This window comes from Ictidomys tridecemlineatus, chromosome 1, assembly GCF_052094955.1.
Source record: "Ictidomys tridecemlineatus isolate mIctTri1 chromosome 1, mIctTri1.hap1, whole genome shotgun sequence".
NCBI classification, from domain to species: domain Eukaryota; kingdom Metazoa; phylum Chordata; class Mammalia; order Rodentia; family Sciuridae; genus Ictidomys; species Ictidomys tridecemlineatus.
In genome coordinates, this window is record NC_135477.1 from 144,315,394 (window position 1) to 144,331,419 (window position 16,026).

Sequence of the window (16,026 nt, forward strand, 5' to 3'; positions counted from 1 at the left end):
TGTTCAAGAACCTGCAAGAAGATAATAAAATTTTATTACGTAAAGAAATAATTTAGCCAGACCTGGTGGGCCAGACCTGGTGGTGCTCCCGAGCCGCCTATTATCCCAGTGGCACTGGAGGCTGAGACAGGAAGATCGAGAGTTCAAAGCCAGCCTCAGCAATGGCAAGGGGCTAATAAGCAAGGCAGTGAGACCCTGTCTCTAAATAAAATACCAAAATAGGGCTGGGGATGTGGCTCAGTGGCTGAGTGCCCCTGAGTTCAATCTCTGATACCAAAAAAAGAAAAAAAAAAGAAAGAATTTATATTATGAATAAAATCCCGACATGCAAATGGTGAAGTGAAGAACAATCTTAATAGAAAAAAAATCCATTAAAAGCATTTTGAAAATTCCAAACAGATACAATGGACAAATTCATATTTTAAAAACACTGTCAAAAATACATAAATGTTTTTAAGAAAAGGAGTCAATGTGTATACCCTTTAAAGAGCAAGCATCTCTTTCAGTGCTTAAAATATGGCTTCTATACATTTCTAATAACCTTATTTGTAAATGTATTTTATTAAAAATATACAAAATAGCACAGTTTAAGAATTATGTACCAGAAAAAAAAAAGTTCTCAGAAAAAAAATAGATTGATTTCAAAAATATCTGACATGTCAGTTTATATATTTAGTAGAGTAGAAATACATGTAAAGGCACTCTAAATAGAATTTCAGGAACAAAGTTAAACATAGTATTTAATTCTGACTGAAAGAGGATTCAGAATTTAATAAATGTTATGACCACAAGGCATTATTTTAAAATCAAACAGAAAACCCTGTTAGGAGAGCTCTGCTGACAGTCAACACTGATAAAAGAGGGAGGAATATAAATCCTCATAAATGGTGATGACATTTCAGTCTCAAGTCTCCAAAGAGATTAAGACAAACTGCTAAAAAAAAAAGTGAGAGGAGATAAAACTTTAAATTTTTTTCAATCATATCCTAGGAAAAGTTATCATTATGATTATTTTTCGATCTGCCTTTCTCACTTATTAGCTCTAAATAACAAAAGAGAGGAAAAGGTGTTTTTCAACTGATCTTTGACAAAGGTGCCAAGAACACACAATGGGGAAAGACAATCTCTTCAACAAATGGTACTGAAAATACTGGCTATCTATATATAAAAGAATGAAACTGGACCTTTATCTTACACCATATACAAAACTTAATCTGAAATAGATTAAACACATAATGTTAAGATATGAAACTAAAACTTCCTATAAAATGCATAGGGAGAAAGCTCCTTGACATTGGTCTTGGTGATGATTTTTTTTATATGAAACCAAAAGTATAGGCAACAAAAGCAAAAATAAACAAATGGGACTACACTGAACTAAAAAATATCTGTACAGCAAACAACAAACAAAATGAAAAGGCAACCTACAAAATGTGAGAAAACATTTTCAAATGATATATCTGATAAGGGTTTATTATTCAAAATGTGTAAAGAATTCACAGTCCTCAACAGCAAATCAACCCAATTTTTAAAAAACTGGGAAAGCATACAAATAGGTACTTCCCAAAGATGGAAAAATGGCCAACTATATAAAAAAAAGTGCTCAACATCACTCATCTTCAGAAAGATGAATATCAAAACAACAATGAAATATTATTTCTACATGTTAGGATGGCTATTATCAAAAAGACAAGAAATGACAAGTGTTGACAACAGTGTGGACAAAAAGGATTACTTGTACACTGATGGTAAGAATGTAAATTCATATAGCCATTGTTGTAAACAGAATGGAAATTTCTCAAAAAATTAAAAATAGAACTGTCTTATGACCAAGAAATCCTTTGCTGGGTAAATATCCAAAGAAAATTTAATCAGCACCTTGATGAGATATCTGCACACTGCATTCATTGCAGCATTATTCACAACAGCTCAGATATGTAAACAATCTAAGTGTCCACAGATGAATAAATAGATAAGGAAAATGTGGCATAAAAAAGATAAGCTGCATTTAAAAAGACAACAGGAATGAAACCAAAAGACATTATGTTAAATGAAATAGACCACTCACAGAAAGACAAATCCCTTATGATCTTAGAGAGTGAATTCTAAAAAAAATCAAAGTCACAGAAGAGTGTAGAATAGTCGCTACCAAGGGCTGGGGCATGGAAGAAATGGGGAGATGTTTGTCAAGGAGTACATATTTTCAGTTACATGACGAAATTCTGAGGATCTAATATGCAGCATGAAGACTACAGTTTGTTATACTATATTGTTCACTTAAAATTTGCTAAATGAGTAGATCCTAACTGTCCTTCCACACTCATACACATACTAATAATGGGTAACTGTGTGGTAACTGATGTTTGGATATATTGTAACCATTAAACAATGTATATTAAATCATTTTGTATACCCTAAATACATACAAGTTATATTTTTCAACTGTACCTCAATAAAGCTATGTTTTAAAAAAAACTGAGGGCCGAGTGCAGTGACTCACACCTGTAATCCTGGCAGCTCACGAGGCTGAGACAGGAGGATAGTGAGTTCAAAGCCAGCCTTAGCTATGGTGAGGTGCTAAGCAACTCAGTGAGATCCTGTTTCTAAATAAAACACAAAATAGAGCTGGAGATGTGGCTCAGTGGTTGAGTGCCCCTGAATTCAATCCCCGGTACAAAACAAAAAAACAAAACTGAATTAACTGGGCAAGATGCTCCACACCTGAAATGGAGGCTGAGGCAGGAGGATCACAAATTCAAAGACAGCCTCAGCAATACTTAGCAAGGTCCTAAGCAACATAAAGACACCCTATCTCAAAATAAAAAAAAATAAATAAAAATTAAAAAAAAAAAACAGAAGGCCTGGGCATGTACCTAGCAGTTAAGTGCCCTGGGTTCAATTACTGACACCAAAAAAAAAAAAAAAAACAATTAATAACTTTTGATATTTTAACTATTTAAATGAATCTTAAATCTTATTTACTTTGAACTAAAATGATAAGTATCATATAGGCAGTACACATAGATCAGTCCCTAAATTACCATAAAAAAATTAGTCATTGTGTATACACCTTTTATTCATTCTATAAGTCTGTCATTTTTTCATTTTTTTAACAATTTAAATGACATGATCTATTTTAGACATGGCTATTTTAGCCACCATATCCTAAATAGCATTATAGCTGTAAGAGGTAGCATGTTTTAAAAGAAACAGGGCTGAAAAGATAAAGTTACTTACATTTTCTAAAGTTTTATATCCTTTTCAAAACTAAGAAGCATACACACAAATACGTACATTAACACACACACACACACACACACAAACTGTACAAATCACTCTGCATAATGCATGACACAGACAATTTGTAGCTAACCTGTATGTGGTGGTATGGCATAGTGTCCCATCCCAGTTCTGTCACTTACTTAGGTCCATGACCTTGGATAACTTGCTGAGTTATAAAATATATAACAGAACTACTGATGAGTTTTATAAGATATAAAGTACTTAGCATAATATTTGGTCCATCATAAATACAATAAATGTTTGTTATAATTACATTAAGTATTTAAGATATTTAAAATGTATTTGCTGTCTGTTATGATTTAGATATTAGGTATCCCCCAAAAGCTCATGAGAGAAACAATGCAAGAAAGTTTAAAGGTGAAATTAACCTAATCAGTGCATTAATCCCCTCATAGGGATTAATTGGGTAGTAACTGTAAGCAGGTAGAGTGTGGAAGAAGGAGATGAGTTGGAGGGTGCCTTTGGAGTTTATATTTTGTCCTTGGTGACAGAAGTCTCTCTCTGCCTCCTGTTGTGACGTCTTGAGCTGCTTCCCACAGGCCATGATATTCTATCTCACCTCAAGCCCTGAGGAATGGCACAGACTGTCTATGGACCAAGACCTGTGAAAGCTTGAGGGTCAGATAAACTCTTCCTCCTCCAAAATTATTCCTATCACATCTTTTGGTCACAGCGGGAATTAGCTAAACATAGTTTCCAGCATTCTCAATGAGCTAATATACAATTAACCAAGTCTGCCTATCTTCTGTTTTTGTTTATGACAACTGATTAAATAATTTCTTAAACAGAAGCTAAAGTTATAAAACTTACAAAGCAAAAATATTATTTTTGAAAAACACTATCAGCCAAGCGTAGCAACACACACCTATAATCCTCATGACTTCAGAGACTGAGGCAGGAGGATCAAGAGTTCAAAGCCAGGGGCTAGGAATTATGTAGCTGAGATCATTGCCTCATATGTGTGAGGCCCTGGGTTCAAGCCCCAGCATTGAAAAAAAAAAATTAAGTGCGATATGTCTTAGAATAAGTTATACTCCATGTATGTATAATATGTCAAAATACACTCTACTGTCACATATATATAAAAAAGAACAAATTTTTAAAACTTAAAATAAATTTTAAAAAGAGCTCAAAGCCAGCCTTAGCAACTTAGCAAGTCTCCAAGTAACTTAGCAGAACCTGTCTCAAAATAAACTATTAAAAGGGCTGAGATGTGGCTCAGTGGTTATGTGCCCCTGGGTTCAATCCCTGCTACCAAAAATAAAATAAAATAAAAACATCAGCCAGAGACTCTGAAAAACATCTTATCATTGGAAGTACGAAAAAAGAAAAACCTACAAACTATGTAGTGTGATTACTAAGATGCCAGAAATAGTGAAATCTATAAAACAAAAGGAAAATAAAGAAGAAATAATTGCAGGGAAACAAGATAGAAAACTTAAAATCTATGTTGGATATAGGAAAAATAAATTCAAATTATGAAAAATGAGGCAGTAAAGGACAGAGCAGTCAGAAGAGTCCAGAATTAAAAGGAGAGATGAAAACAATAAAGGGCATTTTCTAAAAACCTATAGATAACATCTTAATGATGACAGGCTGAATGCTTTCTTCCCAAAATTATGAATAAGCAAATAATGCTCAGACTTAACACTCCTGTTCAGCATCATACTCAAAGTTCTAGTCAGTAAAATAAGGTAGGAAAAATGAAGAAAAGCTGTACAGAATGGAAAGAAAAAAAATGAAACTATCTGTATTCCCAGATGTTGTAACTATCTACATAAAACAATCGCAAGAAATCTACCAAAAAAAAAAAGCTCCTATTACTAATTAGTGAATTCACCAAGATACTAGAATAAAAAGTCAATAAAGAAAAATCAATTGTATTTCAATATGGTAACAATAAACAATTGGAAACCAACATTTTTATAACAGCATCATTGACAACAGCTCAAAAAACAATGAAATACTTAGCTACAAAGCTAACAAAATATATGCATAATCTGTGAAAAAATACAGACAAAAGAAATCAAAGAAGATTTAAATAAATGAAAAGATATACTCAATGTTATTTCTCCATAACTTCATTTATAAATTAAACCCAATCCCAATCAAAATCCCTGAAGGATTTTTTCTTTGTAGATACAGGAAAGCTGACTTCTAAATGTACATGGAAAGGTGAAGAAACTAGAATACTCAAAATAATTATGAAAAAAAAGAATAAAGTAAGCAGAATCATGCTATCTGATATCAAAATCTAGTATAAAGCTGTAGAAGTTAAATGGGGGATATTGGCATAAAGATAGACAAGTCAATGTAATCAAATTTAAAAATCCAGAAAAAAGACACACATATCTATGTGAAAAGGCTTTCTGACAAGGGGCAAGGCAATTCAGTGACAAAAAGATGATGTTATCAACAAATAATGCTGGAAATAAGGAGCATCCATACACAGAAAATATGAACTTCAACCTGCACTTAAACACAAAATGAACTCAAAACCAAATGTAGGTTTAAATGTAAAACATAAATGTATAAAACATTTAGAAGGAAATAAAAGAGAAAATTTCCATTACATGTGCCAAATTCTTAAGATACAAAACAGAAAGTAAGATCAAGAAAGAAAATAATTTAATGACTGGACTTTATCAAAATTGAGAGCTTTTGCTCTGTAAAAAACACTTGTTAAGAGAAAAGAATAAAAGTATAGACTGGCAGAAAATATTGTAAAATCACATATCTGAAAAAGAACTTATATCTAGAATATAAAAATAACCCTAACACCAACTAAGAAAAAGAAAACAAACACCCTCCTCCTCCACACATTGTAACCAAAAAAGAAAAAAAAACTACAATTCTATATGCTAAGGTTTATATCTGTGACTTTTCTTTATATTATATTATATAATTAGACTTCTCTATCAGTCATAATTTAAACATACAGACATACAGTTAGGCAAAAGATCTGAACAGATACTCACCACAGAAGATACATGCAAGGCAAGCGAGTACATAAAAAAATTAACAACATACTTTATTAGGTAAATGCAAATTAAAAACACAAGACACCACCACAAACCTAACAGAATGGTTCTATTAAAAGTTAACTGACAGGGGGTTGGGGTTGTGGCTCAGTGGTAGTGCTTGCCTAGCATGTGTGAGGCACTGGGTTTGATTCTCAGCACCGAATATAAATAAATAAAAAATAAATAAAGGTCCATGACAACTAACAAATAATATTAAACAAAAAGTAATTGATAGTACCAAGTGCTCACAAGAATTTGGAACTATTGTAACTCTTATATATTGCTGACAGAAATGCAAAGTAATAGTAATCCTTTATAAATTCTTACAGAAAATAGAGGAGGAAAAACATTTCCCAATTCATTTTGTTATCCTGATAACAAAGCCAAGACATCATAAGAAAACTACAAATCAATATCCCTCACAAACATAGATGAAAAAAAAAATCTGTAACAAAATATCTGGCTGGGCAGTGTTATACATCTATAATCCTAGCAACTCAGGAGGCTGAGACATGATTATCCCAAGTTCAAGGTCAGCCTGGACAATTTAGCAAAACCCTGTCTCAAAATAAAAATATATATTAATAAAAGGTATGAGGATGTAGCTTAGAGGTAAAGTACCCCTGGGACTAACCCCAGTACCACAAAAAAAGAAGAAAAAACCAGCAAATCAAATTTCTAGCAATATATGAAAAAAATTAATACACTATAACCAGGTAAGATTTATTCCAGGAATACAAAGTTGGTTGAACACCTGAAAATTAATTAATATACACAACATGTTAACAGAAAATGGGGCAAAATCTGTATGATCATCTCAAACTTCATCAAAAGTAAACTGAAGGTTTTAAAAGGTATCATAAGAGCTTTATGATACTTTGGTTATTTTGTATTTTTTTTCAAAGCATTCATTTTCTTCACTGTTAGCTACACAAGTTCACAAATACTAATTGAGTACCTACAGTACATAAGCAATTCTGCTAGCACTAATGTAGATACACAAAAACAATTACATACATAATTCAGTAAAAATTAAAATAAGGTTCATGCATAGAGACACAGATAAAGGAATAACAACTCTGCTTATGGACTTAAAGAAAGAAAACTACCTCATTCCTAAAGTTATAGAGGCATATTTTAAACTGTAAGTTAAAATTAAATCATACTGTGGTAGCAAATATGTTAACATATAGAAATAATTTTATAAGAGTACTATGTATATATTTTCATTTGCTTGACTCTACCTCTCAACAAAATAGTTATCTCTTTAAAACCTCTTAAGTATAATAATTTATTTTGTCCATTATTAAAAATGTCTTTCAGATAGTATATCCTATACCTTGTGGGGAGCCAGAATCCTCTGCCTGAACTTTTCAACTGTTTCTTGACCCATGGAAGACCAAGCATTGATGAATGCTTCTGCTTTGTCTTGTCTAAGATGAATGCTCTCTAATTGCTGCTGCAAAGCTGCTGGCTTCACGTTGTGATATACTGCCTATTAAAGAGGAAAAAAAAATTACATATATCCTTCTATTCTTACAGAGACTTTGAGCTGTAATCAATACAAAATTACTTTTAAGGGATTTAAATCAAACAACATTTCACATTCTTATTGCAGACATTTTGGATTGTTTCATAAATAATATCATATACTATCAACGCATAAAAGATTCAGGATTAAAAAGCTAAATTATGTGGGCTAATGATTTTCAATTCTGCCCATTTAAACAATATTACATGTACTTAAGCAAAAAAACTTCTTTCCTCCGGCTATGTTAATTGTACCTCAGTTAAAATTTCATCTTGTTTATTTCACTTAACTATTCAAAGTTTACAATGATTTTGTTTCTCAACTAACAAATGTTTTTCAAGAAATAGTTTTCAAAACTATCTTCATCCTTCTATTTCCTAGGTAATACAGAATTTTAAGAACTGTAAAAATTTTTAACAGTGATTACTTGTTCTGTTTTTTACATTATTCTGGAACAGAATAAATTTCCCATAAATACCATTTTGCACTATCCTATTCAATTATTTTTTTCTTCTGTTGAAGCTCACCATCAACAGGAATCACAGTCATCTTTATGACCTGTAATTATATAAATCTGTAGTAGATGCCTGAAAATTTGTCCTCCTAATAGAATTTGTTTACTAGAATGTTCATGAAGTACTATTTAATCTTTTATTTTACAAATAGTCTGTTTAATCAATGAAGAGAAATTTCTTGAGAATCTATTTTAAGCCCAGTAAAGTGCTGGGCTTACACAAAGCATATCATCACTGCCCCAGATAAATTTAAAATCCTGTGAGTGACATAACTGACATATGTGAAATAAGGAAAGACTAACCATGCGACCTACTATGATGAGTCAAGGTTAAAAGAAATACAAATAAGGGAAGACTACAGGTATGAGAGCTCAAGGCTAATTTGAGATGAAGTAATGCAAAAGGGAAGCTCAATAGGAAAAAAATTACTATGATAACACTTCTTTTCTAAAATTTTTGTTTATCATCCTAGTCAAATATATTCCCCCAAATCATTTATCTAATTTCTTAAATGTGTTCCATTTTTCCAAAGTACAACACCAAGTAACAATGAATTCAAATCTCTTATAGCTTGATTCACATCAATAAATCTCTACTGCTATTCAGCGCTGTTGCTTTGTAGAATGAAACACTGTTGAAAGAAATGATGCATTCAAATATTTTTTACTATATTGAAATTCTTGATTAAAATGTGTTCACAGCAAAAAATAAAATAAAAGTATTCACAGTTTCCATCTTGCACACTTTGAAAAAAACTGGAATGTCATAGATATCACAGCAATACAAATAATGTAGTAAAACAAATCATAGTAAGGAAATTTGAGGTAATAAAAATACCTGTTCTAAAATAAATGATATTGTTTCAAGGACAAGGTGGAGATCTTGTTTCTCTAGAGAAAATGCAGCTTGAAGTTTTTCTTCCTCTTCTTCACTGAAACTGCTCTCAGCCTACAAATACAAATAGCAATCTCTTAGCACATATTTATGTATTCAAATCTCATACTTGACTCAATAATTCATATATGAATGAGAACATTAAAGAAAAAGTGAATCCAGGATGAAAGGATGAAAGGAAACTGATATAACTTTCTAAAAGGTGTAACCTCCATTCTACACTACTACAAGCAAAATAAACTGGATAAAACTAACTTCTTGTGATGACTCAATTCATAATTATGTGCAATGATGCCCTGGTTACAGTAGCTTTAAGAAGTGCTGATGATGGGCTGGGAATGTGGCTCAGGCGGTAGCATGCTTGCCTGGCATGCGTGCGGCCCAGGTTCGATCCTCAGCACCACATACCAACAAAGATGTTGTGTCCGCCGAGAACTAAAAAGTAAAATATTAAAAATTCTCTCTCTCTCTCTCTCCTCTCTCATTCTCTAAAAAAAAAAAAAGTGCTGATGATTTTTAAGTCCAATTTTTAAAAAAATCTCAGATTCCTGTGTTTTTACATTTTTTTACTTAATTTTTTATTTCTTCTTTTTATATATGCATGATTGCAAAGGGTATTTTGACATATCACACATACACAGAGTATAACTTCCCATTCTTTGAGGTTGTACATGATATGGAGTTACACTGGTCTTATACATGAACATAGGAAAGTTATGTCTGATTCATTCTACTCTCTTCCCTATTGCTCTCATATTTCTTATACCTGGTTTTCAGAATTCTTCCATTTCATTTCACGATTAATAGTCATTGCTTGAAACTGCCTACGTGACCCATTGTATAGTAGCACCTTCGTCCTCTGGTTTGCTGGTTCCACTCTCCCAAGTTAGGAACCCAGATAGCTGATTCTCAGAACTAGACATACAGCACAGTTATATCAATAGGGTTTATGTGAAGGCCTAAAATCTGTTCTATGGAGCCACATATATATGTTTTTGGTTTATTACATGAGTTTTAACAGCCATTCCTGAGCTCAGAGGCCATAAATGTTTATATTTACATTCTCAGCTAGGGAAGTTTGTCTTAACTTCCCTCAGTATTTCCAAGTACAAACTGTTGAGATGCCAGATGAAACATTACAAGATATTTAAAAATCCCTGTACATTAAATGCCAGCAGCAACCTTTGCATATTTTAACAAACCAAAACAAATACCCCAAACATACATACACACACACATACACATACATACATACACGCACACACACACACACACACACACACACACACAATATACATGTTAGGATGGGCTAGGAAGATGACCAGTTCAAAGAAAACTGACTCCCAGGTCCATGGTCAGGTATGCATGCCCATATTCTAAATCTAAGCTGTCTTAGTTTCTTCAAGTTAATCCCTACTAAGGAATTCAAGGAAGCAACCTGGATAAAGACTGACATACTCCACCATAAACAGAAAAAAAAAAAAAAAACTTGGTAAAACCAAAGTATCAAGTTGATGATATTTAGAGTAGTAATCAATTCCCTAAACCTCTTCACCCATACACCTGCCTCAAGTTCCACTCTTCTGCTTCTTTCAAGGCAAACACCAACTTGATAGAACTAATGTACATAAAAGAAAGGTGGCCGATCCTGAAATACACTGCAAACTCTAAGAGCTGTTATCACAACAGGAACCTCTCTGTAAGATCATCTCCTGAAAATGCCTGGGAAAAAAAAATAAATAAAAACTGAAATTGTTACTGACATTCTCTTATCAGGCAAGATTTCACATACATGCTCTGTCCTCAGTTATTTCATTTCTCAACAAGCACATCTCACCCTAATCCCACTGTCTCTGATGACACAATATTCAGAATTGAATGATCCAGCTACATGGTTACCTCTAGACACCTAATAACTTATTCTCAACTCCAGAGGTAACTGAGACGATCAAAGACAAACTACGCATCAAATTTTCCATGCAAATGCTCCATCCTCCCCAGTATCAAGAATAAAAGTTGTATATAAGTTTTTTTCCCCATATTGTTTTACACAATTAAGAATGCAACCACTGACTCAGGAAGAAAAGTAAAACTTCTGTATCTATTGCCTGCATCATTCACTTTGGAGCTGATTTATATAATGTCTTATACTCCTTCCTGAGGTTTAGTGTAATGGGTTAAAGGAATGGACCTTTGGAGCCAGACTAAATTACTATCTAGTTGTATGACTTTAGGCAAGTTATTTAACTGGTTTCTATTTCAGTTTCCTTGTGGATAAAAGGAGGCTGACAATAGTATCCACTTCAAATTGCTGTCAGGATTAAATGAATTAATAATACCAATCCATTAAAAGAGTACCAGTCACATAGAGAACAATGTAACTATTTATGAAGAGCAGATAACACAGAATATTACTGCTATTGTTGTTCTTAGTCCTTCCATCTACATCACAAATTCCTTACAGGCAAGAACTTAAAGGACCTCCATTTGTATTTGTTTCCCATGGAAAGAAAAGAACTAACTCTGAGAACCAGTATTGAGTGCTGTGTAAGTAGCAATATATTAGGTATGAGAGATACAAAATGAGTAAAACATGAACCTCAAGATATTTAAAGCAGGGGTGGGTAGATTGGTGAAAAGGTATAGAGATTTGATTGCCTTCTGATCATAAAACAAATATTTATTATATAGTACTAAAGTATAATGAAATGAAGCAAGTTTTAGAAGCACCAAAAAGAGAATATAAAACTGTGAGAGTGAGATTACAAAATATTTGCAACATGAGTAGTTTTCTCATTTGGACATCTGAAGGCAAACAAACCAAAGAGTATACGCATACAACTGAAAAACTTTATGGCACACTGCAGTAAAAGAGCATTGTCCAGTCTTACTGAAACACATGCAAAGCAGGGAGACCATAGGCTGTACCTATATTATAATGGATTATAGACACAATGTTAAGGATTTTGAACTTTTCTCCACTTAGCAACTGGTAGTCACTGATGGTTCTGAACACTGTAAAAAACTGGTTGGAGGGGTTTTTTTGTTTGTTTAGTTGGTTGGTTTTGGTTTTTACCCTAATACTGGGGATTGAATCCAGAGGTGCTTCACCACTAAGCTACATCCCAGTCCTTTTTATTTTTACTTTTGAGACAAGTTCCCCCTAAAACCCTAAGGATCTTGCTAAATTATCCAGGCCGGCCTCAAATTTGCAGTCCTCCTCTTCAGCCTGAGTCACTGGGATAACATGTATGCACCTGGCTGATCAATCTTTTTTTGAGAGAAAAACATTTAGAAAGATAATTAAAATTATATTATGAAGAAACAATAGGAACTAAGAAGACTACACGCATAGATACTAATGTGAATGTAATTATTGTATTCCAAGTAAAAGATAAGAATCTGAACTAGCACTATAAGGACAACTCAGATTTGACAAATACAACATAGGGAGTAGGGTATGGTTCTGGGACTACTTCCTGGCCAAGAAAAAGAAGAAGAAAAAATAAGAGTTCTGGTTGTCATTGGCTGTTGATGCCTGGTACAAGGCAGAGCAGTTACTGGGTGCTCCATAAACATGGGTTTGATGAAATCAAATTTTTATAACCTAACAAAGAAATTAGGTTGGACTGGCAACCAAGTAATGAATTATCAAACACCCACACATCCAAAACAACCACACCATTGAAATAAAAGAATAAGAGAAATAAAATTAGATGAAAGATTAAATGCTAGTTTAAAGCAAATACCACAGAATTATTAAAAGGAAAAATGAATCAGAATTTCCCCAAAGCATGTTCCACAGAACATTACTCCCCAAATACATACTACAATAAAACATTTCCAAGGTCAAATACATTTGGAAAATGTTATATGCCATATTCACCTTTAATGTTTACCATAAACACTACTACATTAGATATGAAAAGTTCCATAATTTTAAAATTTAACTTTATGGAATACAGAGTTTTCCAGATTTTGGACCATGGAACACTATAAAATCTGCAACAAATCAAGTATTCCTGAGAACACACTGGAAAACACTGTATTTCTCACACACACACACACACATTCTACAAATGACAAGAGTTTCAGTGACATCAGAAGAAATTTTTACATGATATAGAAACACAAAAAATACAAACCTTCAGGTGAAGTTTTTGAAGAATTCGAGTAAGCAATCGTGGAAATCTTCCTACATCTATTGCATTTATCAATGACACCGCTTTTTTCATGCTAAATAAATTAATAAAAGAAAGTTTTAAAACAAGTTTTAAAATATACTTGCTATCATTGTCTACAAGTTTTTATTTCAAAAATTCTGACTGCTATATGGAAAGTCTGAGTTAAGTCAGGTAAAGAAAATGGCAACCTGCAAAGAGTAAGGCAATCTGAACATTTCCAAAAAGATGCCCCCCAACAGTATTCTGTTGAAAAGATGCACTTGGCAAATTTTCTCTTATTGTAGGCAAAGCAAACTACAAGGGGCGCACTACTCCATAGATGTTCATGTAACCACTTAATCCAGAATGGAACTAATAAAAGAGTGAGATAGGGGTTACAGTAATTTAGAAAATTACACTAAAAACATAATGCTGAATAGCAAGTAATGGGGGAGGTGGACACTGCATACAAAAAAATTGTTATTACTAAGAAGATGGTTGCTTTAACACCCTGTTTCATTTGTAATAGTCAAATTCAAACAATATGATAAGAACAATTCCGTACCAAATTAAATATGGTTTAATGAGGTAGTGTGTGTTCCACTGATTTGAGGAAAGAAATTAGATGTCAGAAACAAAGGGGTCCAGGATGAAGGAAAAACTTAAAAATGACAACTCTCTTCTTGAGAAGATTTCAGTCCAATCCAGGCACGAATAAGTTATTTTCCAACTTCAATTATTTGCCTATATACTTCAGTAATTCTTCTGTAGCCACACAACACATTTCAATAAACTGAATCATTTTTACTTAAATGGTGTTATTTTAAAAGAGAACTTTGGGCCTGGTGTGACGGTGCACACCTATACTCTCCGCTACTGGGGAAGCTGAGGCTGGAGGATCACTTGAGCCCTGGAGTTCAAAATCAGCCAGGCCACATATCAAGACTTGGTCTCAAAACAAAAATCAAAAATAACAATAAATAAAGGGAACTTTTCATCACTACCATGGGCAGCCAACCTTATCTACCACAGAGAAATTTGCTTTAAAAAAAAAAATAAGTAAAATGGAAACCAAAATGTTACCAAAATCTAGCCAGATTATATGACCAGCCAAAAACCCTGACCCGAGATTTATTCAATACCGACACACGTTAAGTATTATACACCCTCCAGCACCAGCCAGAGCCTTTCCCATCATCATCATCAGGTCTGAAACTTGAAAAGGGAAACAGAATACTTCTCCACGTGATTCGTCACTATTCAAGGTAGCGCCTGGGAACTTCTGACAACACTCTCAGAAGTGACCACAACCACGCACTTCCCTACAGACCACGGCCGCCAGGCGCACTGTCAGCCACAGAGGAACCACCACCGTAAAGGTGGAGCACCAAGCGTTCCCACGCACTCGGCGGACCTGCGTGGCCCACGAAGCAACGTCCGCAGTCCCGCGCCCACTCCTCAGTCCCGCGCCCACCCGGGCCCCGCCGCGGCGCCAGGACAGCAGGCAGCAGGGACATCCTCGCGCGGCTACCGCAAGTGACCAGCGGGACAGTACCTAGGACTCTCTGGCAGGATCAGCGCTGCGGACGCCGCCATCCTCGCTGCTTCCTAGTCCCCGCCCCCTGTCAGCTGCGCTTCGCCCAACCAATCAGGGCGGCGGAGGACGGAAACCCGGAAGGCCCAAGCTGCGCAGCAGTTGCCTGCTTCCTGGGACTCCTGAGGCTGGAGTCCCAAAGAGACCTGTCTTGCCTTCCTGGAAGAGCGAGGGATCATCACTGTCGTCCTCCCTATAATTCTCTAATCGTATTGGAGTTAAGATTCTACCTGTATGTTTATTTATACTTGAATGCTTACCTGGCTGGAGGTGTACATATGTGCATTTTTGTATTTTTGTGTCTTTAGACGTAATGTAGTAATGTGTGTGTACACACACACACACACACACACACACACACACACACACACACGCATTATTTTTTCAATAGCGCACGTTTTTTAAGACGCTGCGGCGGCTGCCAAAGGAGCTGCCACATCCCTACCCAGCCCTGGATTGTGCCTCCTTTGCCCAGCATCGTTCCTCAAAAGAGTTAGTGCAGCCAGCTCCAGCCTTGGCACTGAGCAATCCGCTACTCCTGTATCAGCATCCCTGAGCCCCGCGAGGCTCCATAACCCGGCTTGAAGTGTGTACCTGCAATTCACTGAGTACCTACTATATGTCAAGCACTAAGCTAGGCACGGGGGATGTAAAATACCAAAATTCCTGTCCTGGAGTTTTGCCAGTTTTTGAAATGAATAAGAATTCGGGTCTCTCTTTTGAGTCCACCACAGCCTAGTAGAGAAGATGAATCACTGCAAACAGTGCCATGAATTACCTTCCAAGAGAATAGCATTTTCACAAATACTTTCAAATGCCTTAGAGAAAAACAAGGAGAGCATTAATGGAATTCAGAGGTGGAAGCAGGAAAGCCTCCTGAGCAGGTGGCAAATGCAGTAATCCTGCAGAGATGAGGAAGGTTTTTCAGTGCAAAGGCTAAGAACTAGATGGACAGTTCAATGGAGTTTGAAAAACAGGCAGGAATTAAGACTAGAAAAGCATG

General features: G+C 34.8%; 1 protein-coding gene across 2 annotated transcripts in view; it reads right to left on the reverse strand.

The window, feature by feature from the left end:
* Positions 1-15,076, reverse strand: part of Commd10 (COMM domain containing 10) — a 201,311-nt gene extending 186,235 nt beyond the window's left edge. For both annotated transcript variants that reach the window (XM_005339496.5, XM_040272317.2), the window contains exons 1-4: positions 14,985-15,076; positions 13,412-13,502; positions 9,210-9,320; positions 7,666-7,821 (exon numbers count right to left, since the gene is read on the reverse strand). In XM_005339496.5, coding sequence (XP_005339553.2) covers positions 7,666-7,821; positions 9,210-9,320; positions 13,412-13,502; positions 14,985-15,025 — 399 coding nt within the window. In that variant the 5' untranslated portion in view covers positions 15,026-15,076. The remainder of the gene's footprint in view (positions 1-7,665; positions 7,822-9,209; positions 9,321-13,411; positions 13,503-14,984) is intronic.
* Between the last annotated feature and the right edge of the window lie 950 nt (positions 15,077-16,026).